Genomic DNA, 26,939 nt, shown 5'->3' with positions numbered 1-26,939 from the left:
GGTTGATCAAACCTGCTTGGACGTATATATGCCCTGTATTTTTAAAAGTAACAGGGCTGCACTTGAGAAAGTGGGTTGTGGATCATGGTCCACGTACTCACTTTGGTCTCACACTGTGCGGCAATTTCTTCAAAAGGAGCCTTCTGCAATTTTTCAATCACAAGGCGCCTCTTTTCCTTCTCTTGTTCCTCAAGCCCATTGTTGTCTTTTGAAAGATTAAGAAAAACTGAAGTCAAGTACGTAAAGCTGCTAATAGCATCGACACAACAACCAGAAACATGGAAGCAAAGCAAAGGGAAATGTCAGTAATAAATTCATCCTGTGGCTCATCCAATGAAGTGGCAATGTGTGACATCATAGGAAGCTGCCTTATAGCCGAGTCAGACCTTTGGTCCATGTAGCTCCATATTGCCTACACTGACCAACAGTGGCTCTACAGGGTTTCAGACAGAGGTTTCTCCCAGCCCTACCTGGAGACGCCATGGACTGAACCTGCATGCAAAGCAGACGCTCTACCCTTATTGCCCTTCACCAACAGAAGTGAAGTAATTCTCCTCTGGGATTAATATGGGAACACGTTATTTTGCTGTTTGAGAAGGTAGGAATGAATGTTGAAGTCAGGTACTCTACTCAGTGGTAGATGATGCCCAGTGAGACCTGGGCTAGGGCAGAAGGCAAAGAGGCCAACAGCAGATGGAGCCAGAGCGAATTAGAGGCAAGCCAACTAATTCTACTTTTGTCCCCCGGCCTTGGCCCAATCCTCCTCTCTCCTGAGTCCTACAAGGGCAACACTGAGACTAAGGAGGGGTAAGCTGACACGCAATGCTACCCCCTGGACAGGATGCAAGAAGGCAGGCAGGCAAGCAGGGCCTGGCTGAGGACAGACTGAGGCTGTGTATACACCATACATTCAAAGTACATTTGCAGCAAATGACTTCCCCTAAGATTCTGGACAACCGTAGCCTACCCCTCACAGAGCTACAGTTCCGAGCACCCTTAACAAACCACAGTTCCCACAATTCTTTGGAGGAAGTCATGTGCTTAAAATGTAAAGGTCCTGTTGGGAGGAAGGGCAGGATATAAATCAAATAATGAATGAATGAATAAATGAATGAATGAATGGTGTGAACTCCCAGCCAGTGGTTCATGGGGCAGTGCCCCATTTACCCAAATGGACCAGCCTCCGCTGACACTACTGTTTTATTTAGAAATGTCGAAGACTGAACAGGATCACACAAGTACTTAAAAGCATTATAAGTCTTTAAAATCACAAAGACGAGAACAAACATAACTGAAAGGGGGAGACAAGCCTGAGCAGAGGAGGAGGTAGCTTGTATCATCATTCTGTACCAGCTTAAAACAAACAAACATGTTAATAATAATAATAATAATAAATTTAATTTATGTGTCGCCTATCTGGCCAATGGCCACTCTAGGCGACGTACATACAATAAATATGGCAGAATACAATATAAAAATACAGTGAAATATATAAATTATAAGAGCAAACAATACATAATAGGAGGCATTTAAAACAGAAGAATATTAAGCCTCCCCAGAAGCCCCGAAAGCCTGCTGAAAAAGCCAGGTCTTTAAGGCCTTGCGGAACATATTCAGGGAAGAGATGTGCCGAAGATCTTGTGGGAGGGAGTTCCAGAGGGTGGGGGCTGCCACTGAAAAGGCCTTCTCTCTAGTGCCCGCCAACCTAGCTGCTTTGGTTGGCGGGACTGAGAGAAGGCCTTGTGTGGCCGATTTTGTCAAGCGGCATGATTGGTGGCGTTGTAGGCGCTCCTTTAGATAAACTGGGCCGAGACCGTGTAGGGATTTAAAGGTTAAAACCAACACCTTGAATTGGGCCCAGAAAACAACTGGAAGCCAGTGTAGATCGAACAACACTGGCATGATGTGGTCCCGGCGACAACTGTTTGTGAGTAATCGAGCCACCGCATTTTGAATAAGTTGTAGTTTCCGGACCGTTTTCAAGGGTAACCCCACGTAGAGCGCATTACAGTAATCTAATCAAGAGGTGACCAGGGCATGTACTACCAGTGGGAGCTGATGAACAGGAAGGTAGGGTTGCAGCCTACGTATAAGGTGTAGTTGGTACCAAGCTGCCCGGCTCACAGCCGAAATCTGAGCCTCCATGGACAGCTTGGAATCAAGTACAACCCCGAGGCTGCGGACCTGGTCCTTTAGGGGTAAACTCACCCCATTGAACTTCAGGTCAACGGTTCCCAACCTTCTCTTGTCCCCCACGAGCAGTACCTCGGTCTTGTCGGGGTTCAGTTTCAGCCTATTCCTTCCCATCCATCCACTCACGGACTCCAGGCACTTGGACACGGTCTCCACAGCCAACTCTGGTGAAGATTTAAATGAGAGATAGAGCTGAGTGTCATCCGCATATTGGTGACACTGCAGCCCAAATCTCCTGATGATTGCTCCCAGCGGCTTCATATAGATGTTAAATAGCATGGGAGAGAGGATAGAACCCTGTGGCACACCACAATTGAGAGGCCAAGGGTCTGAAACCTCCTCCCCCAATGCCACCTGTTGGTACCTATCAGAGAGAAAGGAGCGGAACCACCGTAATACAGTGCCTCCTATTCCCAATCCCTCTAGGCGATATAAAAGGATACTGTGGTCGACAGTATCAAAAGCCGCTGAGAGATCGAGGAGGACAAGGAAGGTAAATTCTCCCCTATCTAATGCCCTCCTCATATCATCTACCAGAGTGACCAAGGCTGTTTCAGTTCCGTGACCAGTCCTGAAGCCCGATTGGTATGGATCTAAGTAATCCGTTTCATCCAAGTGTGTCGACAACTGATTGGCCACCACTCGCTCAATGACCTTGCCCAAGAATGGTCCATCTGCCACTTGCCCTGGGGCTGCAGAACTGAAGGGAGCTGTGCTATGGCTCCACCTATCAGCCAGAGAACATAAAAAGAGCCTAACTGCTGGACGAGAGCTAACCTAGTCCAGCATCCTGTTATCACAGTGGCCAAAACGACTCCTATTGGTGTTATAAACAAAACGCCCTAGCCCCTTTTTGAGGTCTAGTGGCTTGGGTTCGCTTCAAAATACTCACTCAATAGAGCTCAAGAATGAATGAAACAAAATGGAGGATGGAGTATATTTATTTCTAAACACGTGCACATGGAGAAGTAGCAAGCTAGTTCTGACTCAGCTAGGCACAACCAAGTCTTTTATCAGCTTTGTTTTACTAATTATTCATGCATCATTATGATCATAATTACATCACTTTAATCCCTGCCCATCTTCTTCTGGTAACGTCCCCTCGCTTCCATATCCATATATGGAACTTGTTTTTCACACTATTCCACCTTGAATGTTGCAACAATATTTGATACTTTTCTACAGTACAGGTGGACATTGCAACTAAAAGCCTGGGACCTTATTTTTGCAAATGCAGCTTTAAACAAACAATGAAAATGCAAGTTAGCAAATTAGCATTTCTTCTAACACACACACAAGTAAATTAACTGTCAGCATTTTAGCACACAAGCAGGTCATACTGTGCTACAATTTCAAACAGGCCCAACACTTTTTACTTTAAGCAAACAAATAAGCAAAATACATTTGTTTAATTCAAACAAATAAAGTCCATTGTCACATTGGAAGCTCGCAAGCAGGACCTGAGTGCAACAGCACTTCTCCCCAGCTCTGACTCCCAGCAACTGGTGTTCAGAAATATACTGCCTCTGACAGTGGACGTAGAACACAGCCATCTATGGACTACAGGCTGCTGTATTTTCATGTGGGTTTGTGTGTGTGTGCTATTATAATCTATTGCACACCATCCTGAGGTGTACCATCATTCGACCAAAAGTAAAGGCTGGAGGTTTCCAAGTGGTAAATGTCAGTACTCCTACCAAACTAAAATTCCCAGGATTTCAAATGGGTACCACAGATATCGCCTTTATTTCTCCCGTTAGAAACCTGCAAGTGATGATCAAAGGTGTTAACCTTTAGCAAAGAGAGCACTTTGCATCCTCCAAGTTTTAAGTGATGAGGGTGTTACAATTTTATTATAATATTATTGTGAGAAACTTGTCAATAATGTCCTAATATACTTTTATTCCATCTGAGATGGCTACATCAAATTATGGGCATCTGTGTGTGAACCACATTGAAAGCAGAACTAACATTTACAAGCAGAATGGTGCATCGGTTAACGCATTAGACTAGGATGTGGGAGACCAGGGTTCAAAGCTTAATTGTCCAAACGGAGAGGGTCAGGGCAAAGGATGTCCTCTGAGCTATGGTCCCCGCCCCCCAAGACTCCAGGGGCAGGGAGCACAGGCAGGCAAAAAGTTCAGCATCCCCTCCTGCCCGTTGTAAACAACAAACACCTTATTTCACTTTAGAGAATTGGCGGCCACTTAATTCTGGCCCAGAGTTATGCCCCCACCATCACAGCTACATTTTGGCCTTCAGAATGCTAAATCATCAGTCTTCTCTCTCACTCTCTAGCCGGTTGCTCCTATTACACCCAGATTTGTGAGCAATTCAGAGAACACAGAGTGCAATCCATCTCACCTATTGCCTGCTTCAGAGTCTCAAAGGTGATCTCTTCAGTACTGTTCCCCTAAAGAAACAATAATGTTGAAGACGCTGCAACAACCAGAGTAAAGAAAACCCAGCCACAATTCATCTCACACTGCTCAAATTATTTTTCCTCCCCAAAACAGCCCCCTGAATGATTTTTCTGGTGAGATTTTTACTTTTAAATAGTCATTCAGTATGGTAGATTTGTAAATGCAGATTGCAGTCCTGACTACCATTGCTTGTTTGTCCAAGCAACACCCTATATACTTAAAATTCTCAGAGGACAAGCCTGTTTAGCTAACAGCCATGGTAGCTAACTGGAATTGCCACATAAAAAGGTAATAGGCCTCTACCTATCATGAGGACATACAGTGATGAGTTGTTATTTGTAGGTTTATTTTATATTTTGTAAGATGCTTTAAGCAACTCCTCTCCTGGAGGGGAAAAGCAAGGCATGCATTTTTATATAAATAATTATATAAATTCTCACGCACAACCAGAGTGTAAGAAACAACGGTTCTAGACAGATTCACACCAAGATTTTTAGTGAAGCAGCATTAACATGTTTATTATACGGTCTTGCGAGAATGGGTGTCCACCACAAGGTAGGCATACCCAAATGACATTGGTACAGATCTTTTATCCCCTAGCCCGACGCTTTGGTTCCCTCCCCTGTTTCCCCATTGGTCAGGTACTCCAGGGTTTACAGCCTATCCGTGTTGCCTATTCATGTCACATGAAGTCCCGCCCCTGTTTACATCTCCCATTCCCAGCATTTTACCTCCCCCAGCCTCATGTTTATTTTAAACCATATATGGTATATTTCCTCCCCTCTTGGTATTCCCCTACTGATGTCTTTCAAAGAAAAATCCCCTTCTTTGTTTGTCAAGCAAAATATCTATTTTAGCTTTGCCTTCTAGTTTCGTTACCTACTATCTTCAAGCTAAAACCCTTCTAGGTTATTCAAGCAAAGCAGAACCTAACCGCAAGCTGTCTAAGCTGCACCTGCTGGTCTTATTTTAGCTTGCCACCTAATTTCTTACTTCAAGCAAAAATCCCCTGCGTTCTTATGAAATTTTCTAGCAGCTTCTAAAATCTTACACAGAGGCACATTTCTATAAAGCACTGCATAAAAAGCTATTTTAACTTATGGCCTTTAGACAAAGTTATAAATCATTCTGCAAAAGCAACATATTTCGTGTATATATCACAAGAGGTATGACTAGGCTGGAAGGATGGGGACCAGGTGTGTAGGCTATACAAAGTTAGAGCCTGTGGACTGTATTCAACCAAGTCCTACTGTGAGTAGACTCACTGAAATCAATGAACTTCAGTTAGCCATATCTATTAACTCAATGGGTCTAGGCCAGCCTTTCCCAACCGGTGTGCTTCCAGATGTTGTCGGACCACAACTCCCATCAGTCTCAGCCATTGGCAATGCTGGCTGAGGCTGATGGGAGTTGTGGTCCAACAACATCTGGAGGCACACTGGTTGGGAAAGGCTGGTCTAGGCTAAGTAGGACTAGCCACTGATAACTACCCAGTGTAGGGCTCTGAGATGTGTAAACAATCAAGTCTCATCGGTTCTGTGGGAAAAATCTGCTCCCCACCAGCTTTGGGGGCAGATCTCCGTAGAAAGCCTGAGAAACAGATTCATAGGCACATTAAAGCCCCTTTACCCACATATAATGCATTGCAAGGAGGTCAGCAAACATGCTTTTCTGCAAGGTTTCCATTAAGCTGTGCCTACACTTGCACAACAACGCATGGGATTGTGTTGGCACCATAGTGGCAATATGATGCCACAGCAAACAAATATGGCAGAATAAATGTTTAGGATCAAGGCATTTAAATATGTTACTCCAAACTATAGATGTGTAGGCCTGGAAAGAATTTGGGGGGAAACTGCTTTCCCATTGTTGTTGTTCTCAAATTTTTCTGCTTTTTTCCTCCCAGAAAAAAAAGGGAAATGGGGGAAAACCCTTTCCCCCCCTAAATTTTTCTGGGTTTTTTTGTCCTAGGGCCTTCACATCTCTGCTCCTATCATTAAGCTGTGTTCCAAAGAATGCTGGTGTTCTTTGGAAGCTTTAGAAGGCCTAAAGTGATAGATGAGCATCTGTAAAAGATAGTTTGCCCACCACTATCAATCTTCTCCAGCAGAGGTGTTTGAAATGTATTCCAGGATCATGCCCTCTCTTAGCTCATGCATAGTACCAATGGGCACCAATGAGAAAAAATGGGTCTGGCCAATAGACTGCGAGAGGTGGCTGGGTGCCCACATGTCCCAGAATTCTCTACAATGCGCAAAAAGTTCCACAGCAGGCCCACAGAGGTTCTTCAATGGATTCCTTGGTGTGGAAAATATTCCATCAAATGTACGCAGGTCGGAAACCACTGAAGAACATTTATGGAGAAGTTACATCATTCTTTTCATTGATGGAGAAGTTACATACCTTTTCATCCAGGCTGCAGCCAGGCAGAATGTCTACCTGAATCAACAAGGTGTCTATAATACTCTTCCTCCTGAACAGCCTATCTTCATCTGAACAAAAAGATTGATGATGACTTTATCACACATCATTTTATATTCCTATTTTCTTTGCTCAAAGTTGAAGTGAGCCCCGTCAAATGTCAGTACCTTGCCTGTTGTTTAATCTCCATCATATCAGAAACACATAATGGTCCTTACTACATATGTGGTTTTTAAAAGCAGCTCCCAGAAAACAGTAACTAAAGATTTTCTCCAATAGATTGCCAGTGCATGAGGACACTATGGAATAATCTTGACTATTTTTTCCCAAAGAACTTCAACAGACACTTGGGTTCACCATTTGCTTCTCAAGGTCATGAAAGATATATATTTTATCAATAATAAGTATGCTGTTTAACAGAAATATAGACACTCCCACCCCTAGTAATCCCTGTGAGTAAATGATGGGCTACCTACTGTTGGGGCCATCACAATAGCATCCAAGTATAACACCTTTCATTTTTCCAAATGGGCAAATGGTAGCAATTCACTTAGATTGCAGGAAGTAAAGGTGCTTAGTCAGCAGTTGATAAATTTGGTTGGAGCCAACGACAAACCAATGGGTTGGAGCCAAAGCCAATGACATAGCCCACCACATCATTCCATTAATACACAAAACAAAATTACAGTAGAAGAGTAGTAAAAGTAGAAACAACAGTAAAGAAGAAAACATTAAAGGCAACAATAATGTTTTAATAATGTTTTTAACCCTTTTTAATAAGTTTTTAAAATGTTTTTAATGCTGTTTTGCCTTAATGTATTTTAAGATTTGTTTTTATGATGTTTTAAAGTGTTTTTATTATTATTATTATTATTATTATTTATTTATTAAATTATTAAATTTATTAGTGCCTTGTTTGCCGCCCTGGGCTCCTGCTGAGAGGAAGGACGGGATACAAATTAATTAATTAATTAATTAATTAAATAATAGTAACAACAGCAACAACAATACATGCATCATCGGTGAAAAGGTCTGGAAAATGATTGTGTTAAAAAAAAAATCTGGCATCCCAAAACTAACTAAGTAGACACCAACTTAATGTCTCTGGGGAGAATGTTCCATGTGTGTATGTGTCTGTGTGATCACTGAAAAGCCCCTCTCTCCAGTTGCTATCTCCTTAATTCCAGAAGATGAGGCACTCACAGAAGGGCATGAAGGTGTTAGAAAGTGGACAAGTTCATAGGCATTTCTTCAGATACCTGATCTTGAACCATCAAGGGCTTTGTGAGAGAAAATCAGCCCACTGAACAGTGCTCAGGAACACGCTGGAAGCCAGTGAAGAGTCATTGTGGCATAGGGGTTAGAGTGTTGGACTGTGACATAGGAGACCAGGGCTCCAGTCCTCACTCGGCCATGAACCTCAGTGGATGACCTTGGGCCAGTCACTATCTCTAAGGCTAATCTACCTCACAGGGTTGTTGTGAGGATAATATGGAGCGGGGGAAAACCACATATGTCACCTTGAACTCTTTGGAGGAATGGTGAGATAGAAATGAAGGAATACATAACTATATTTAAATACTGGCACAATGCATATGAATAGGCTACTGCTATGGGTGTGGAAGTCACAGCTACAAGGAGCAGGAAAAACAAAAGAAAACAGCACAGCACTGACACTTCTTGTCTGTGAGCATAAAGAAGTTTTTTGTCTGCCTATGGATCCTACCTCACACCACTATGAAGCTGTAAGGAGGACAAACAGTGATGGCTCAAATTTACCTTTTGACTTGCGCCTGTTTTTATGAGACTTTTTGCCAGAGGGAAATAGAACTAAATTTCAAAAGATGCAGAGGATTCGAAAGCTTTCGGATGTCGTACCAGACAGGAAATTAGAAAATGGGAACAGCAGCAAAGTTGTCAACATTTTGGTCAGGATTTAAAGAACTGAATCACCCAAGAGGGCCTCTGGATTTCAGTTCCTTTGCAACACGTTTAACTGCATTTGAAATGGACAGCATTTTGTGGTGTGTAAATGGGTGGGGAAGGAGTCTGTTTTCTCCAAGGCCAAATATGTACATGTCTCTCTCTCTCTACATAAAGACATATAATCAATAAGATCATTGGACATGCTTAAAAGTAGATGCAAGGCTTTGTTATTCCCTAGTAGTGAAAGCCACTACATAGCCTTCATTCATTTCAAAAGGGCTTCCGCTATCCATGTAAATGGATGCAAATCAGGACAGGCAATATAAAATACTTTTAGAAACGTACATAAGCACTGAGTCTGTGTGCTTTTCCTTTAGATAATATTATGACCCTAGGAGATTGCCCTATACCAAGGAAGGGGACGCTGTGGCATTCCAGATATTGCTATACTGGTAGTGGAAGGTTTTAGAGCAGGTTTCAAATATTAGCCTGTGTTAACGTGTGTTGTTTGACAGGACCCATGGGACATGATGAGGATTTCTTTAATGGCCAGAGGAGACCTCATCTGCAGTTTGAAGGAGCACAGCCCTGACATATTAACCAGGCTTCAAAGATTTTAGTAACATGGTACGGGGGTACAAATGAGCCCACGAGGTCATTTCTCCCAAATCACGCCCACCTGCCCATCAGCTGACATCACACGCATCTGAAGGGTGGGAGGGCAGGGTTAAATCTTGTGTTGGCTGTGTGGGCCTGTTCCCAACAGGGAACAGAGGAGTGGAGCCAAAGCAGCAGGATTTAATCCCCCACTCATCAGTTTACGATCTGCTGGGAACAAGCATGCACAGCTAATCTGAGCAGGATTTAACCCCTGCTCATCAGCTGATGAGTGAGGGTTAAATCCTGCTCAGGTTGGCAGGGTTTTGTGCAAACCCCTTCCTGATTCAGGAAAGGGTTGCACAGAAGCCCTTACTAAAATGAAGGGGGGGGGAAACCCTTTAATTATATAAACGTTAGGACATGGTAAGCACGATACACAGAATGCTTGCCCCATTGATCTCACAGAGGATAGTGCTGTAGTCACACTGGAGCATGTTACTCTGTGTCAGCCTTCACCAACCTGGTGCCTTCTGGTGGTTTTGAACAATTGTGCTGGCTTGGGCTGATGGGAGTTGGGTGTCCAAAACAAATGAAAAGAACAGCATGTTTCAGAATGAGTGAATTAATCAAAGGTACAAATTGCTATCACGTTTTATGCAAGCCCTAAATCCGATTCTTATGTAGTATTTAATACCAAGTAGAATGGGGTGGTCCTGCAAGACTCACTATTTGGCCCATGGAACTTCTCTCCAAGCCACACCCCCTCTCCCCAGGCCACACCCCCTCACTGGCCCTGCTTCACACCCTGAGTCTTTTTGCCTGGAATGGGTCCTTGAACCCTGACCATGCCTCTTGCTTGTCTGGAAGGAGGATAGAGAGGGATGTGTGTAAACACTAACGTACTGCAGAAAGGAAGAACGTGCATTCGTTGCGTTGTGTACTTTTCTGCCCTCCACTGCCATGTGGCCCACAAAAGGTTACTTAGAAGGGAATGTGGCCCTCAGTCTGAAAAAGGTTCACTGCCCCAGAACCAGACCATACGGTTGTTTCCAAGCAGTCAAACCAAGAATTACACTGTTGTTAAGGGATGAACCATTTCAGAGCACAACTGCACTCAATGGAGGGGGGCTCACCTAGAACATTACTGAGCTCTTTGCTGCTGCCGCCTCTCCTCTTCCAGTGACTTTTGCTCCCACTGCACGTTGTGCCAGACACATCTCAATGTGACCAACCATCACTTGTAATGGGAGACTCTTCTGTGCTTCCTGCACTGGAACCCAGGGCTCCTCCCCAAGGCTATACAGGTATAGGCTGCTCTCTTTCTGAGCACAAGTAGCCTAGATAGCTTCCCTGGGAGGAGTTGGGCTATTGGATCCAGTGTCTGCCAGGTGCAGAAGGGCCTCCCATCAACAGAAATAGCTAGTCACATCCACTTTTGTCTCTAGCCCCACCCACCACTGGCATGTGGCCCCCAGAAGGCTGCCTATAAGGAAATGTGCTGAAACAGGCTCCCCAGCATTGCAGTAAAACATGGGGAACCTGCCACCTATATCAGGGAGACAACTGGTCCACCCAGCCCAGGACTGTCCACTCTGACTTGCAAAGGCTCTCCTAGGTCAAAGGTAAAGGGTCTTTCCCCATCACCTTCTCCTTTTAGCTAGAGATGCCCGCGTTTGAAGCTATGCTATGGTCTACCACTATGCTATGGTCTTTCCCACCCATTAAGTCAACAACATTTACAGATTCCTGTGTTACTCACTGTTTAAATGTTGCATACTTGCACTTCTCTTGGAAAATGGTTTCAGGTAAAAAATACGGTGCTTCTACATTTTGGGTTTCAATGACCTGTAACAGAAGCAGAAAACAAAGACAATGTTTGTTTGTAATAAAGCAGATGGACGATTTCCTCGATTAGGATTCTATGTTAAAATGTATGCATTTGCAAATAAATATGATACATCGCAAGTGTGGGCAACTTGCTCGGGGAGGTGGTGGGAGGGAAGAGCCACTTTCCTTTAAGCTCCGCTCATGCTCCAGTAGAAAGCCTGCAGTTATTCACTCCATTCTATCTCCATGTATAGTGCCATCTGTAACCCACATCTGGTCTGATTTAGGCAAAACTGAAGGGTGGCTCTGTTTTTCCATCAATGCAAGATACATTCCCCCAGAAGAAATACAGTACCTTAGTTACTGGCGATCACTCGTGGCCGAGTAAGATTGTCTTTCAAGATAAGGTGCTTGGAAGACGCCTGTACATGAATTTGTTTTATGTGGGGAGATCGGCGCACGATGATCAACACACAATTTTGACAGAAAAAGGCTTTGATCCAATGGCATGGGTGCCACGACAACTGGAAGTCTTTTATCTGCTGCAGCCTTCATCCGCCTTCACAGCCATTGTAACGTACACATTGTTATCCTCCGCCAGTTCTCCCGTTGAGGACTTTCTTGGATTGTTCTTTGTCTGGTTCCTCTCCCTTGACCTTACCACCATGGCAAAAAAAAAAAAAAAAGGCAAATGCAATTCAATATAAACAAGTGTAAAACTATGCATATTGGAGCAAACAATCTTAATTTCACATATACACTCATGGGGTCTGAACTGGCAGTCACCGACCAGGAGAGAGACCTCGGGGTTGTAGTGGACAGCACGATGAAAATGTCGACCCAGTGTGCGGCAGCTGTGAAAAAGGCAAATTCCATGCTAGGGATAATTAGGAAAGGTATTGAAAATAAAACAGCCGATATCATAATGCCGTTGTATAAATCTATGGTGTGGCCGCATTTGGAATACTGTGTACAGTTCTGGTCGCCTCATCTCAAAAAGGATATTATAGAGTTGGAAAAGGTTCAGAAGAGGGCAACCAGAATGATCAAGGAGATGGAGCGACTCCCTTATGAAGAAAGGTTACAGCATTTGGGGCTTTTTAGTTTAGAGAAAAGGCGGGTCAGAGGAGACATGATAGAAGTGTATAAAATTATGCATGGCATTGAGAAAGTGGATAGAGAAAAGTTTTTCTCCCTCTCTCATAATACTAGAACTCATGGACATTCAAAGAAGCTGAATGTTGGAAGATTCAGGACAGACAAAAGGAAGTACTTCTTTACTCAGCGCATAGTTAAACTATGGAATTTGCTCCCACAAGATGCAGTAATGGCCACCAGCTTGGATGGCTTTAAAAGAAGATTAGACAAATTCATGGAGGACAGGGCTATCAATGGCTACTAGCCATGATGGCTGTGCTCTGCCACCCTAGTCAGAGGCAGTATGTTTCTGAAAACCAGTTGCCAGAAGCCTCAGGAGGCGAGAGTGTTCTTGCACTCGGGTCCTGCTTGTGGGCTTCCCTCAGGCACCTGGTTGGCCACTGTGAGAACAGGATGCTGGACTAGATGGGCCACTGGCCTGATCCAGCAGGCTCTTCTTATGTTCTTATGAGATACTTGGAGCACAAGGAAATTGCCCTGTGAGTACATGAAGCTACCTTGTATGAAGACAGACTGTTTCTCTGTTTTGAGTATTTGCTCCCACATGATGTAGCAATGGCCACCAGCGTGGGTGGTTTTAAAAGAGGATTGGACAAATTAATGGAGGACAAGGCTTTCAATGGCTACTAGCCACAATGGCTATGTTCTTTCTCCGGGGTCGGAGGGAGTATGCCTCTGCATATCACTTGCTGCATTTATGTTCTGCTTGTGAGCTTCTCATGGGCATCTGGCTGACTACTGTGAGAACAAGATGTTGGACTAGATGGGCCTTTGGCATGATTCAGTAGGGCTCTTCTTATGTTTCCTGCATTGAGCAGGGGCTTGGACTTGATAGACCCTTCCAACTCTACTATTCTATTATTTATGGTCTAGTGACTATTGTAGGGCACTATTGTCGACTCTGACTGGCAGCAGTTCAGGCCTGTTACCAGAGTTTGTTTTTAGAGAAGATGCCCAATCCCTTCCACATGTAAATAATGGATTCTACCACAGAGCTGTGGGTCCTTAGAGTTCTTGCCTTAATTCCTTTCTTCCAATAATCTGCTTGGCCTTTAATGGTATTTTACCACACATTATGTTTTTACCTTTTTGAAGAAATTTACATCTTGCCTTGAAATTTTCTCATTTTATCTTTACATCTGAAACATCAGGTATTATTCTATGCAGAGAGAAAGCAGTACGTCAGTTTCGTAAAACAGCATTAATAATTGTATTTTGTAAACAAACTACCTTTGGAGGGTGGGGAGATTTGGAAGCACGCTGTGAAAAATATCTAATCTAATCTAAACATTTTTGAAGCAATCTCCATTATAATTACACCCACATTTAGCAATGACCATCGATTTTCCATGTTAAAAGTAGGGAATCATAAGTAATTATGACTCAGTACAGGAATATTCTGTTTTGTGCAAACCTGTTTTTATACAAAACGAAAATATAATCACAAGCTTAATTAAACCAGGAGCAATCTGGAAGAGGTACTTAACATTCAGGGCAGTATATCTGGAAAAAAAAGCATCCAGCATATTCAGTTGTAATGTTCTTATGTATTACTTTCTTTACTGAAAAATAGAACATGGGAAATTGAAGAAAGGCATGCAAAGTGGATAGCATCTGTCAGGTCTCATCTGCACTACATATTTAAAGCAGTATCATACAACTTTAAATAATGGCTTCCCTAAGAGAATCCTGGAAACTACAGTTTGTTAAAGGTGCTGGGAGTTGTTAGAAAACCGTCATCCCCATTGCAGATGAGTAATCAGTCCTTTTTGCCAGCGAGCTCTGGGAATTGTAGCTCAGTGAATAAACTATAGGGGTCTCCAAATAACTCTCAGCTAACCCTTAAACTACAGTTCCCAGAATTCCTGGTGTGAACTACTGTTGCACTGGGCCTTAGTTGAGGTCCAGACTAGGACATTAACCTTATCCCTCTGAGCTTTGCTCAGTTGTCATGGCAATCAATAAGGTTATGCAGTATTTCCAGGACCAGCTGTCTTAGTTCCGAGTCATCCATGAGTGATGGAGACAGCAAAGGATCCAGAAAAAGAGCAGGGAGAGCAGCAGCAATAGTCTTGGCATTGTATCCTGCAGTCACCTGGTTAGGATCGAAGAGAAGGCCAACAGAAATTACCAAAGCAAGTGCCTCAGCCAAATCACACAACCTAAAAACTGTGCACAAATTAGCCGTGCACATTCAAACTGCCCCAAAAGAAACCAACCAAAAATCTATATAGTGTTTGTTATTAGATTTTCATCAGGTTCCTCCACCAAGGGGGTCGGGGTTGGGTACATGATTCTCCCCCAGCAAATTTCATCCTCATCGGGGTTTTGGGCAATAGATTAGGTTGAGAGATGGCGGCTGACCCAAAGCCACCTAAGAGAGCTTCCCAGGTAAGTGGGGATTTGGAGCTGGATCTCCCCCAGTCCTAGCCCAGCAGTCTAATCCAGGGATGGGGAACCTCGGTTAGCAAAAGGGCCATGCTCGCTCATGAGGACCCTTCTGGGGGAAACATGCCAATGGTGGCCAGGGGCACATCTCTCCATCCAGGCAAGTAAAAGCCACCATCACAATTCAAGGGCACACTCTAGCCAGGCTAAGCCCTCAAAGAGGGTGTGAGATGTGCAACCTGGTGAGGGGCGTGGCTTAGATAGAGTCCTGGGGACCAGGCAGAGAGGCTTGGAGGGATGCACTTGGCCCCCAGTCCTGAAATTTCACATCCTTGCTCTAATTACTGAGCAGGGGTAACAAATGTGGAACCCTCCAGATGTCGATGGGCTGCTAAGGCCCATCGTTTCGACCATGTTACTCTGCTTTTCAAGTCCCTTCACTGGCTCCCCATTTATTTCAGGATCCAGGACAAACTTCTAGTTTTAACTTTTAAAGCTTTATGTGATCTGGCTCCTCCTTGTCTCTCAGTTCTTATTTCTCATAATAGCCCCGCTGGGGGTCTGCGCTCCTCAAACTCTGGGCTTCTGACCTGTCTCAGGGTTGTTTGCTCTTTAGCTCAACTTCGTCTGTTTTCTCTTGCTGCTCCGTATTCCTGGAATTGTCTCCTGGAGCACTTGCGGGCTGCTCCTTCAATTTCAGCTTTTAATTCTTATTTTAAAACCTTCCATTTTCCAAAGCTGTTGGAATTTCAGCTTGGGTTTTTTAATTTCCTATAATTTGTATACCTAGAGTACATACATTTGAAGTCCTCGCTTTGTCCTCAAATGTCCTTCCTTGGTTGTCCTCATTTTAATTTATTTAGATTGTACGCCTTTTGGGGCAGGGACTTGTTTTTATTGTTTCATTTTATGTACAGTGCCACGTGCATCTCATGGTGCTATATATATACATTCATACATAAATAATACAACTCCCATCATCCCTAACCAGTAGTGGTGCTGTATGGGAGCTGGAGTCCAGCAAATTTGGAGGGCATCATGTTGATTGGGGCTGTTTATTTGCTACACTACAACTTCAAAAAGTGTAAGAGCACAAATTAAAAGCTAAAAGAAACTGTTTACTAGCACAGCATATACTAATGTAATCACTGGTGGAACATCAACAGACACAAGAAAGAACCACCTCTTCTGATTTGCAACACCTTCCTTGCCTACTCATCTGTAAGCCAATTCTCATTGTCACAGATAACCAGCCAAGTAGCTATTTGCAAACCTAGACTAGTCCTATGGAAAACACCATTCTCCTTTTCTTTTGCTTCACGTTTAAAGAAATGGCTATTCTGTCTGCTGACTACATTGCAAAATGTATGTTTCTTACTAGGAAAAAAAAGCCCTTGCATTACCTTCCTTCATTACTTAGAAGCCTTACCATCAGTAATGATCTCAGCAACATAATCTGAATTCGCCTGGTTCCCAAATCCCTAAAGACAAAGGAGGAAAAACCTAAAATTAGTTTGAAGCAATATTTTTCATGTTTTTTTTTTTAAAAAAGTATAGTTTTTTGGGGGGCACAGAACAAGTTCTTTTTGTCAATATAAAATGGGTAAGCAAAAATTTAAGAAAAAGCTGGAAGGACTTGTGTAACTCAATGGACAGAAGGCTGTTGGATGCTGAGCTGAAATTCCTGCTAGCAAATGTGATACAAGGTGCCACTAAAGGTGGCAGAAAATGCTCATTTCAAAACTGAGTTAAAATACATCCCCTCTCCTAAGGAATCCTTGGTCATACTGACTGGGGCTGACGGGAGTTGCAGTTCAACACATCTGGAGGGTACCAGGTTGGCAAAAGCTGAGATAGAGAATTTTCAGTTTGCTCATCCAATTAGGATTCCTTCAGGAAGGTTAAACAGTGGTATCAAACTGATGAAAGTTTGCACTGGAGATATACCCTTTGTTTCAACCAGTGTGAAACTCCATGTCAGTGTTGAAATCATGACCCAGGCAAAACATTTTAATTGTTTTTTATTTTATCAGAACAGTTTTGTGCGGCTTTCCTACAAGCGCAAAGTGGCTTACGCTCAAATGAACAAAAATAAGTAGATATTTGGAGGCGTGAGCTCCCCACCCCTAGCTTGAATAGGATGAGCTTGGAAATAACAAAGGTTCTTCTCCACACACACTAAATAATGAAAGGGAAATAGCTTTTTGCCAAGATGCAACCTGAATTTTGATTGGCTCGATCCTGCTTCCTTTCTCTCCCATTACACACAAAGCTAGAAAGTCAGGGAGATAAGCTTCATATCCCTTGGGAGAAAAAAAGACCAGCCCTGTGGGCAGTATCCACTATGACCAGCCACTGGGAAGAAGGAGACATGTGGCAGACTTTTCCTGGCTTTGAAGAAACCCTCTCTCACTTACTATGATCCTCTTCCCCAAAGGCTGATTTAAAAAGCAGAGGAGGGACTTGGGCCTTTTGGGATGGCCCTTTGAATGCTCAAACCCCCAAATGTCCTTTGCGTCTGCTCAGAGTGCCCAATGGGATTTCTGATGTTCTATTAAGGGTGCATCCAAATGGAGGGCATTATTTCGGGGTGGGGGTCACATTAGTCCAAACTGCAGGACACCCTGAAGCAAGATGACAACTCCAATGATTCCCATGCTGATGAAATGGATCAGCAAAATCAGCATGGGACTGCAGAATTGAAAGGAGTGCAGAGCAGAGCAGAACAGTGCACTGCCTGCTTTGTACCACTTAGGTTTTTCCCCCTCTCTGTAGCATGTAACCATCTATGGGGGGAACAGCTGTCATCATCTGGACAGTTCTCAGAAGCACATGGGAGTATTATACATCACTGTTAGCTTCATTCAAAGACAAACAGATCAAGAGGATCTGTGTACTGCTGTGTACACAGCACAGAAAATAACTGGACCAATTAAACCTGAAAATAAAGAGCCACACGGTTCTGCTGGATTCCTTAGTAAAGCAATGAATAAAACAAAAATATTGGTAATTTGAATACATAGAGGAATAAAATCCCCTCCTCTCCTCCCCACCCCCTCCAGTAATGGTTTCATGCTGGCTTCATTTTAAACCCTTACAACAGAAACAATCCCAAGCGACTGAAATTTGCTGCTCTGCGTCTCTCAGCCTGAAAATCGACGAGCAATGGTATGAAGCCAAACAATTCTGAATTATTGAGTTTCATCAGAAACACATTTCTCAGTGCTATTGTCCTCTAGAAAGAGGCATTTCTCAGAAGCCTAAAGAAGCAATCAAGACCAAAATAGACAGACTTCTGCTTCACTGGCTGGAGTTTTTATTTTTACGGAAAGCCGAAGAGACTTCCAGTTAATCACAGGAGATGGCCAGGCCCCATTCTATTATGGAGAAGCCCCTCATGAATTACTGTAGATGCAAATTAATTTGTTGAGTGTTTGGAAGGTCTAACATAGGAACAGAGGACTGGAAGGGGCCTAGTGGGTCAACAGGGTTAACTATAAAACAAGAGAAACACTGTTTTTATCCTGTGGTAAAAAACAGGGCATTCCATAATAAAAAAAAGTACTTCAAAAGACACCTTGGGACTTTTTTTTAACAGTTGACTACAAATACCAAGCAGACTGGAAAGATGCAGATGATGTAAGCAATAGGGTTGCCAGGTCGGAACCATTCAAAAACCTGAGAAAATGGGGGCGGGCCCTAGTGATGTCACGGGGCGGGCCCTAGTGACGTCACGGGGCGGGCCCTAGTGACATCACGGGGCGGGCCCTAGTGACATCATTAAACATGATACATTGTATCAACCACAGTTGCTTGGAGCATACCATTCAAAAAAAAATTATCTGATTGGAGATTAAAATAGAAATCTTACCTAAAATAGAGTGTTCCTAGGTCCATCTGAAGTGACAAGGTCATTCTTTCTCACAAGCTTAGGGTGATGCAAAATGGAAATGGACTGCCTTCAAGTTGATCCCAAATAGGGTCTTCATGGTAAGCAGTATTCAGACAGAGGTGGTTTACTATTGCCTTCCTCTGAGTCTGAGAGGCAGTGACTGGCCCAAGGTCACCCAGTGAGCTTCATGACTGTGTGGAGATTCAAACCCTGGTCTGCCAGGTCACAGTTCAACACCTTTAGGGAACATTTAATCTTGCTTACTTGCTTCTGGCAAGAAGGGTTTACGTGCCCTCAGGCCAGGCCATTATTGGAAGAAAGGAGTTTAGTGTTGCAGAGATGTTAGATGGGAGCACAGATGGATGCCCCTGAAGGCAGCAACTGTAAACATGCTTATTAAGGAACTAAGCCCCATAGAACTCAATAGGACTTACTTCTGAGTAGATATGGTTGCAGCCGTGTTAAACAAATTAAACCAGAACTATCACTAGAAGCTAAAATGATGAAACTGAGGTTATCATACTTTGGGCACATCATGAGAAGACGTGATTCACTAGAAAAGACAACAATGCTGGGAAAAACAGAAGGGAGTAGAAAAAGAGGAAGACCAAACAAGAGACGGATTGATTCCATAAAGGAAGCCACAGACCTGAACTTACAAGATCTGAACAGGGTGGTTCATGACAGATGCTCTTGGAGGTCACTGATTCATAGGGTCGCCGTAAGTCGTAATCGACTTGAAGGCACATAACAACGCCTTCTTGCCTGCACTATCTAAAAGTAACGTTTGTAGGGATGAGAGAGCTGTTTTATGGCACCAACTATCCCAAATAAAAGGCACAATTCAAACCATGTCTGCTGCTACATACATGCTTTAATCTGCTAGCCCATAAGAGACTCCCATGAAAGCACTATAGTCCAGGAGGCCTCCACCTTAGAAAGTGCCCCCACTACATTCCAGATCAGTTCCAGCCTTGGGAGGGGACAACTATATTAATAGGTTGCTCATTGCTATTGTTGAGTGGCAGATGCCTACACAAAAGGCATCAATGTGCCAATTTTACAGTAGCATTAAGTTACTACAAACAAATAATGCAGCAGAGTTACAACACCAGGACTGCACACTGCTGCACCCATGTTACTGGTCCCCATATTGGTGTCTCCAATAATCCCTTTAGCTGTTTAGAAGGCAGGTGGGTGTTCTCACTTGTAATCTGCATTTCAGAAGATCATTAGATCCAGAAGTGTAAGCTCCGAATCTTGCATTAAGATCCACAGACTACAAAAAAAAAATTCATTAATTCTATACCACGATTCAATCCACAGCCTAATCAATTTGGACAGATACTGAGATGGAAGGGGTATTTAAAAGCCTAAGTCTGTGGGAAAATTCTGCTAACGTCTGTATGCTGTAGTCCTTTAATCCAAATACTCTCTTAGTGCCATGGATATTAACTGAACTTGCTAAGCAAGTTACAGCATGAAGTCTTTTCCCCTGCAAGAATGAGATTTTGTAGGAGGGCAGAAAAAATGACAGGAATTAAGAGATTTCGAGGGGCATGAAAAAAACTGTCATCTCCTACTGTGGCCAGGCTTATCTGTAAATACTTTTCCAATATATTTTTAATAGTACCTTTGTACAGAACAATAAATATCTTCTCAGCATTCTGGTTTTTTACCTCCGGAAAGGAGCAGCGTGGCGCCGATGGGCAGGAGCGGCCGCGATGGGGCTGAGGAATCTGTGCGTGCGGTCGTTCCGAATCCGGTTGGGGGAAGAAGGACCGGTTTGAGGCCGGGTCGTTTGTAGGCCGTCGTGCAGAGGGAGAGAGAGAGAGGGAGAGAGAGATTTGTCTTGAGTCTGCTGTATTTAGTGAAGCTTGAGTCTGCTGTATTTAGTGAAGCTTGAGTCTGCTGTATTTAGTGAGCGGCCTGCCAGCCTCAGCCGGTTCCCCTGCTCCGGAAAGGACAGCCGGCCGCTTCACTAAATACAGCAGACTCAAGCTTCACTAAATACAGCAGACTCAAGACAAATCTCTCTCTCTCTCTCTCTCTCTCTCCCCCTCTCTCTCTCCCCCTCTGCACGATGGCCTACAAACGACCCGGCCTCAAACCGGCTCCTTCCACCAGCGGCCTTCTTCCCCCAACCAGGTTCGGAACAACCGCACGCACAGACTCCTCAGCCCCATCGCGGCCGCTCCCGCCCATCGGCGCCACACGGCTACAGCCTCCACTCACCACCCCCTCACCTGTACTTCTGTGGCCGGTGGGAGCAGCTAGGCTCTGCTGCACAGGGTGGGGGGGGCGCGGCGGTGACTCAACTCCTCCTCCTCCTCTCTCTCTCCAGTCCCTCCCTCAATTACAAAGGGCGGGAAGGTGGCCAGCCACAGCCTTCACGCATGCGTATGTCAATCACGCATGCGTGGCTGAGCGGCACGCTCAAAAGCCGGAGATTAGCCTCTTCAAAGGAATTATGGCTGGAGGCCGGAGACGGCCCCCTTTTCCCTGAAACTCCGGCAGAAAACCGGAGACCTGGCATCCCTAGCAATGGTTTCTTAGAGTCTTGAAAATAAATCTACACAAGTTCTTAGGCCATGAAACTTTTTAGTAGCCTGTCAGCCTATTTGTACCTGTCAGTAAACTGTGACACAGAAATAAAAAAATAATAATACAGATTTGTGCCAGCCGTAGGTGACCAGAAAAGTAGCTATTTACAACCTGTTTTGGGCTTCTTGGTTTAGAGAAAAGGCGAGTCAGAGTAGACACAACAGAGGTGTATGTAATTATGCATGCTGTGGAGAAAGTGGGAAAAGGTTTCCTCCCTCTCTCATAATACTAGAACTTGTGGACATCCAATGAAGCTGAATGTTGGAAGACTGAGGACAGCCATAAGAAAATGTTTCTTCAGACACAGAGCATAGTTAAACTATGGACTTTGCTCCCACGAGAGGCAGTGATGGCCACCAACTCAGATGGTTGTAGAAGAGGATTAGACAAATTCATGGAGGAGAAGGCCATCAATGGCCTACGAGCCATGATGGCAATGATCTTCCTTCACTGTTGGAAGCCGCATGCCTCTAAATATCAGTTGCTGGGACGTTTAAGTGGGGAAAGAGCTGTTGCACCTAGATCCTGCTTTCAGGCTCCCACTGGCATCTGGTTGGCCTCTATGAGAACTGGATGTTGGTCTAGATCAGTGGTTCTCAACCTTTTTTGGTTTGCGGCGTACTGTATAAAACATATAAACATTTTCTGGCACACTTCGTGTACAAAATTAAGAATATATTAATATATTTTAAACTATGAATAAAAATAACTTAAACTATAGAAAACTATTGCTTACCCTATACAAATGGGTTTCTTCTCATTTTTAAAATATACTTTCATAATATTTGAGGCACACCTAGCCACCTCTTAGGGTGCACCAGTGTGCCTGGGCGCACCGTTTGAGAATCACTGGTCTAGACTGACCACTGGCCTGATCCAACAGGGCTTTTCTTATGTTCTTACATTTCGTGCAGTGCAACTGAACATATATAATACATTTCTCTCAAGCTGTTATTTCCTTTACAGACTAGATTTGTAAAAGCCTAAGGATTTATGTAGCTATACACTTTGGTCTATGGAAATTAGAATTAAGGTAATGGGGCTATCTTAAGAGTTGAATTCTGCTCATGCTAGGCCGCCTCTAGTTAATTTTGGATGTTTCCTCCTTACCCTAGCAGGCCTTCTGCCCTATCCCATCCAGGAGGGTTCCTTGGCCCTCCAGAAAAGGGGGGTTAGGAAACTTAAACATAAGAACATAAGAACATAAGAAGAGCCTGCTGGATCAGGCCAGTGGCCCATCTAGTCCAGCATCCTGTTCTCACAGTGGCCAACCAGGGAAAAATGGATAGGAAAGTCCCTTTCCACGTGCTTCCAATCAGGATCCAAACCCATCATCTCTTTTGCTATCCATTTTAGGAGAAACAAATTTAGAGCTGGAAGCCCCTAATATGGAGTAATCTGAACAAATGCAAATCAGCTGATGTCCAGTGTATGTGAAGTTGCTCCCACAACAGGTACTTTCCCCATAATGAACATCATAATCTGAGATCGATGATAGTCTGGCAGATTGCTTCCAAAGAATCCTATGCATGAACAGATTTTTTTTAAAAAAATACAAGAAATTAATATTCAGATACAATGAAGGATTATTTTCTCAAACTCCCCCCCCTTGTACAAGAAACCAAAAAATATCTATCTATATGGATTTTTTTTAAAATTCTTTAAAAAATATAATTCTTATGATGTTATTGGATGAGCATTTTAGGTATTTTTGTATTGTACGTTGTTTTACCCCCTCTAGGATGCACACCTTAATGTGGTGAGAGGGTTTGAGAGTGCTGAAGAAGCTGAGAGCAATGCTATCAGGAGTCTAGACCAAGAGGCTAAACTCCTAGCAGGGGCACCCAAGGCAGAATGGTCAAAGCTGAGACACCAGACTAAGATAATAATAATAATAATAATAATAATAATAAATTTTATTTCTAGGCCGCCTATCTGGCATCCAAACTCAGAGGAAGGCAATGGTGAACCACCTCTGAATACCTCTTACCACGAAAACCCTATGAACAGAGTATCCAAAATGCAACACGAGATAGTGCTGGAAGATGAGACCCCCAGGTTGGACGGCACTCACTGCGCTGTGACTAAAGATGCCACTGGGTAAAAGCCGAAAGGAAGCCCAGAGGCTGATGCGCACAGATGCGAAAAAAGAGTCCAGAGTTGTACGACGTACACAATAGGAACATGGAATGTGAGAAGCATGAACCAGGGAAAGTTAGAAATTGTCAAGCAAGAAATGGAACGCATCAACATTACAATACTTGGCGTGAGTGAATTAAAATGGACGGGAATGGGACATTTTCAATTAAGCAACTACAAAATATTTTATGCTGAAATGAGAAATTAAGAAGAAACGGGGTTGCTTTAATAGTGAGAAGTGATGTAGCAAAAGCAATAGGAGCCATAACACAAAGTCTGAGTGAGTTATATCAATGAGATTAAATGGGAAACCTATTAACATAACCATCAGATTTTACACAGAAGTATAGGAAGAAATTGATCACACACCAAAGCAAGATGTGCTGATAATCATGGGGGACTGGAATGCAAAAGTGGGGAATAGAGAAGAACTAGGAATTGTGGGAAAATGGGGCTTAGGAGATAAAAATGAAGCAGGAGAAAGACTTATTGAATTCTGTGAAACTAATAATTTGTTTCTTGCAAACACATTTTTTGGGCAACCGAAAAGATGACTGTACATGTGGACATCACCAAGTGGTCAATATAGGAATCAAATCGATTATATAATTGGTAGCAGAAGATGGAGAAGTTCCATACTTTCTATGAAAACAAGACCAGGAGCAGACTGTGGCACAGATCATGAACTGGACATATCAAAAATCAGAGTAAAGCTAAAGAAGAACAACAAAGCACTCATAATGCCAAAATACAATTTAAATAACATCCCAGAAGAATATAAAGATCAAATAAGGAACAGATTTGAGGCTTTAAACTTAGAAGAACTATGGAGTGAAGTCGGAAACATTATCAGGGAAGAATGCAAAAAGACAATACCTCTAGTTAAAAAGAGAGAAAGACCTCAATGGATGACTGAAGAAACTCTTAAAATGGTTAAAGAGAGAAGGAAAGCAAAAGCAAAAGAAGACAGAAACACAGTTAGAACCCTAAATGCAACTATACAGTGGCTAGTACATAGGGACAAAGAGAACTATTACAATAGTTATTGTATAGAAATAGGACAACAAAAAGGGAAGAACAAGAGCCCTATTCCAAAAGATTAGAGAAATGAAAGGGAAATTTAAACCAAGAGTAGGGATGTTGAATAATCAACAGGGAAACACACTGACTGACCAAGATGAAATAAGAGGAAGATGGAAGCAACACACTGAAGAACTCTGTAAAAGAGATGCAAGGATGACAGGTTCATTCATGGAGGACTCGTACAATGAAGAACCAGACATTTTAGAATGTGAGGTGAAAGCTTCTCTTCAAATACTTGGAAGAAAGAAATCACCAGGAACAGATGGCATACCAACAGAGTTGCTACAAGCTACTGAGACTAAATCTGTCCAAATTTTGACAAAAAATTGTCAACAAATGTAGAAAACTAAACAATGGCCCACAGACTGGAAGAGTTCAATTTACATCCCAATTCCAAAGAAAGGGGATCCCAGGGAATGCAGTAATTATCCAACTATTGCCTTAATATCCCATGCAAGTAAAGTAATGCTCAAGACTCTACAACAAAGGCTCTTACCATATATGGAGCGAGAAATGCCAGATGCCCAAGCTGGATTTAGAAAGGGAAGAGACACCAGAGATCATAACGCACATACGTTGGCTGATGAAACGGACCCAGGAATTTCAGAAAGAAATCACCCTGTGCTTTATAGATTACAGGAAAGCCTTTGATTGTGTAGAACATGAAAAACTATGGAATGCTTTAAAAGAATGTTTTTTAATTGGAGGGAGAAATATTAATAATTTAAGATATGCAGACGATACCATACTAATACAGTGGGAAATAGGAAACTCTGCTTTTATATGCAGATGATATGATCCTGCTTTCAATTACTCATATTGGCCTAAAGAGACTCTTGAACCACTCAGGGGAATACTGCAAAAAGGAACACCTACAGATCAATTATGTAAAAATGAAGATAATGGTCTTCGGGAAACGACATCAAAAATTTAAATGGTCCATAGGGGAGCACCAGATTGAACAATGCTGTTCCTTTAAATATCTGGGCATTCAGTTCCAGGACACTCTTTCCTGGAAACAACAGCTTGTCTCCCTGAAAACTACAGCATCACGAACATCTGGTGCGATCCTTAGATTTTATAGGTCAGTGGGTGGTAACCTGGTGGCCCCGGCTTTGAAAGTCTTTCAAAGTAAGGTCCTGGCGCAGATCCTCTACGGAGCGGCAGTACGGGGTTGGGATGAGTCTCTTTTAGCCAATATTGAGTCCATCCAAAATAGTTTCCTTAAAAAGCTCCTGAGGCTACCCAGTGGAACCCCAGCAGCATTCCTCCGTGCAGAGACTGGCCTCCCTCCAATTAGTGCCCGTGTTCACACCACCTTGCTTACATTCTGGGGTGCTATAACAAATGCTCCAGCTAAGGTAATTCTGAAGGCCTGTCTCAAGTCTGCCTCGTCTGATAGAGATTGGCTTAATAAACTCTCGTCTGTCCTCAGTAGATATCATATACTGGTCCAGACCGCTCACCCACAGAGTAGAACTAAATATTGGGAAGCTATTACCCACCACTGTGAATGGATGGATAGACTGGTGATCGCCAACTCTAGATTTCCAAATGGTATGGCCTGTACAAATATGATCAGCAGAGGGCAAGCTATCTAACTTACCCCATCTCGGTGCAGTTGAGGTAAGCCTTTACAGCGCTTAGGCTGCAGACGATGCCAACCTCGGTTCTGTTGGGCCATTATCAACAGATCCCCTGGGAGCAATGCTTATGCATCTGTGGGGCCACGGTGGTGGAAGATCTGCCCCATTACCTTCTACACCGCCCTCTATATGCACACCCCAGGGATAAATTCTTAGGCGATATGATTAAACAGCAGAGAGATAGCCATGATGTAAAGGTTATTTCTTTTCTTCTAGCCGACAAGGAGTATTCAGTCACTTATAGGGTAGCCCACTTTGCACAAGCTGCACAAAAATTAAGGGCTAATCATCTTGTTATAATGGAGTCGCCGGGACAATAGACTGTAGCGCAGCTATCCTGCTGAGAGGTGTTGAAATCACACCAAGAGTAGGCTACCCTCTCTTTGTATTACCGCTAGCATCTGCGGAGTGTATTTTCACTAAGTGACTTTAAGTTTATACTATTTGTTGTATTTTATTGCAAGATTTTAAAATGTGCTGATTGTCCGTTTATTTGTCTGTCTGCATTGCAACAGCCTACGGCTATGCAATAAAATTCTAATAATTCTACTAATACAGTAGGGCCCCGCTTCCCGGTGTACCGCTTCCCGGCGTTCCGCTAATGCGGCGGCTTTCCTCCCCTCTTTTAAAGCCGGTTTT

At 43.2% G+C, this 26,939-nt stretch overlaps 1 protein-coding gene across 1 annotated transcript in view; it reads right to left on the bottom strand.

The window, feature by feature from the left end:
• EFR3A (EFR3 homolog A) overlaps positions 1-26,939 on the bottom strand; it is a 78,730-nt gene that overhangs the window by 8,951 nt on the left and 42,840 nt on the right. The window contains 11 exon segments of the mRNA XM_061611837.1: positions 102-205; positions 4,558-4,606; positions 7,020-7,108; positions 10,697-10,758; positions 11,323-11,408; positions 13,634-13,673; positions 13,675-13,707; positions 14,471-14,643; positions 16,366-16,417; positions 22,543-22,552; positions 22,851-22,955. Coding sequence (XP_061467821.1) covers positions 102-205; positions 4,558-4,606; positions 7,020-7,108; positions 10,697-10,758; positions 11,323-11,408; positions 13,634-13,673; positions 13,675-13,707; positions 14,471-14,643; positions 16,366-16,417; positions 22,543-22,552; positions 22,851-22,955 — 803 coding nt within the window.

The sequence above is a fragment of the Rhineura floridana genome, chromosome 1, assembly GCF_030035675.1.
Source record: "Rhineura floridana isolate rRhiFlo1 chromosome 1, rRhiFlo1.hap2, whole genome shotgun sequence".
Taxonomy (NCBI): Eukaryota; Metazoa; Chordata; class Lepidosauria; order Squamata; family Rhineuridae; genus Rhineura; species Rhineura floridana.
Note: the sequence above shows the minus strand (reverse complement) of the source record. Positions and strands in the feature narration are given on the sequence as shown.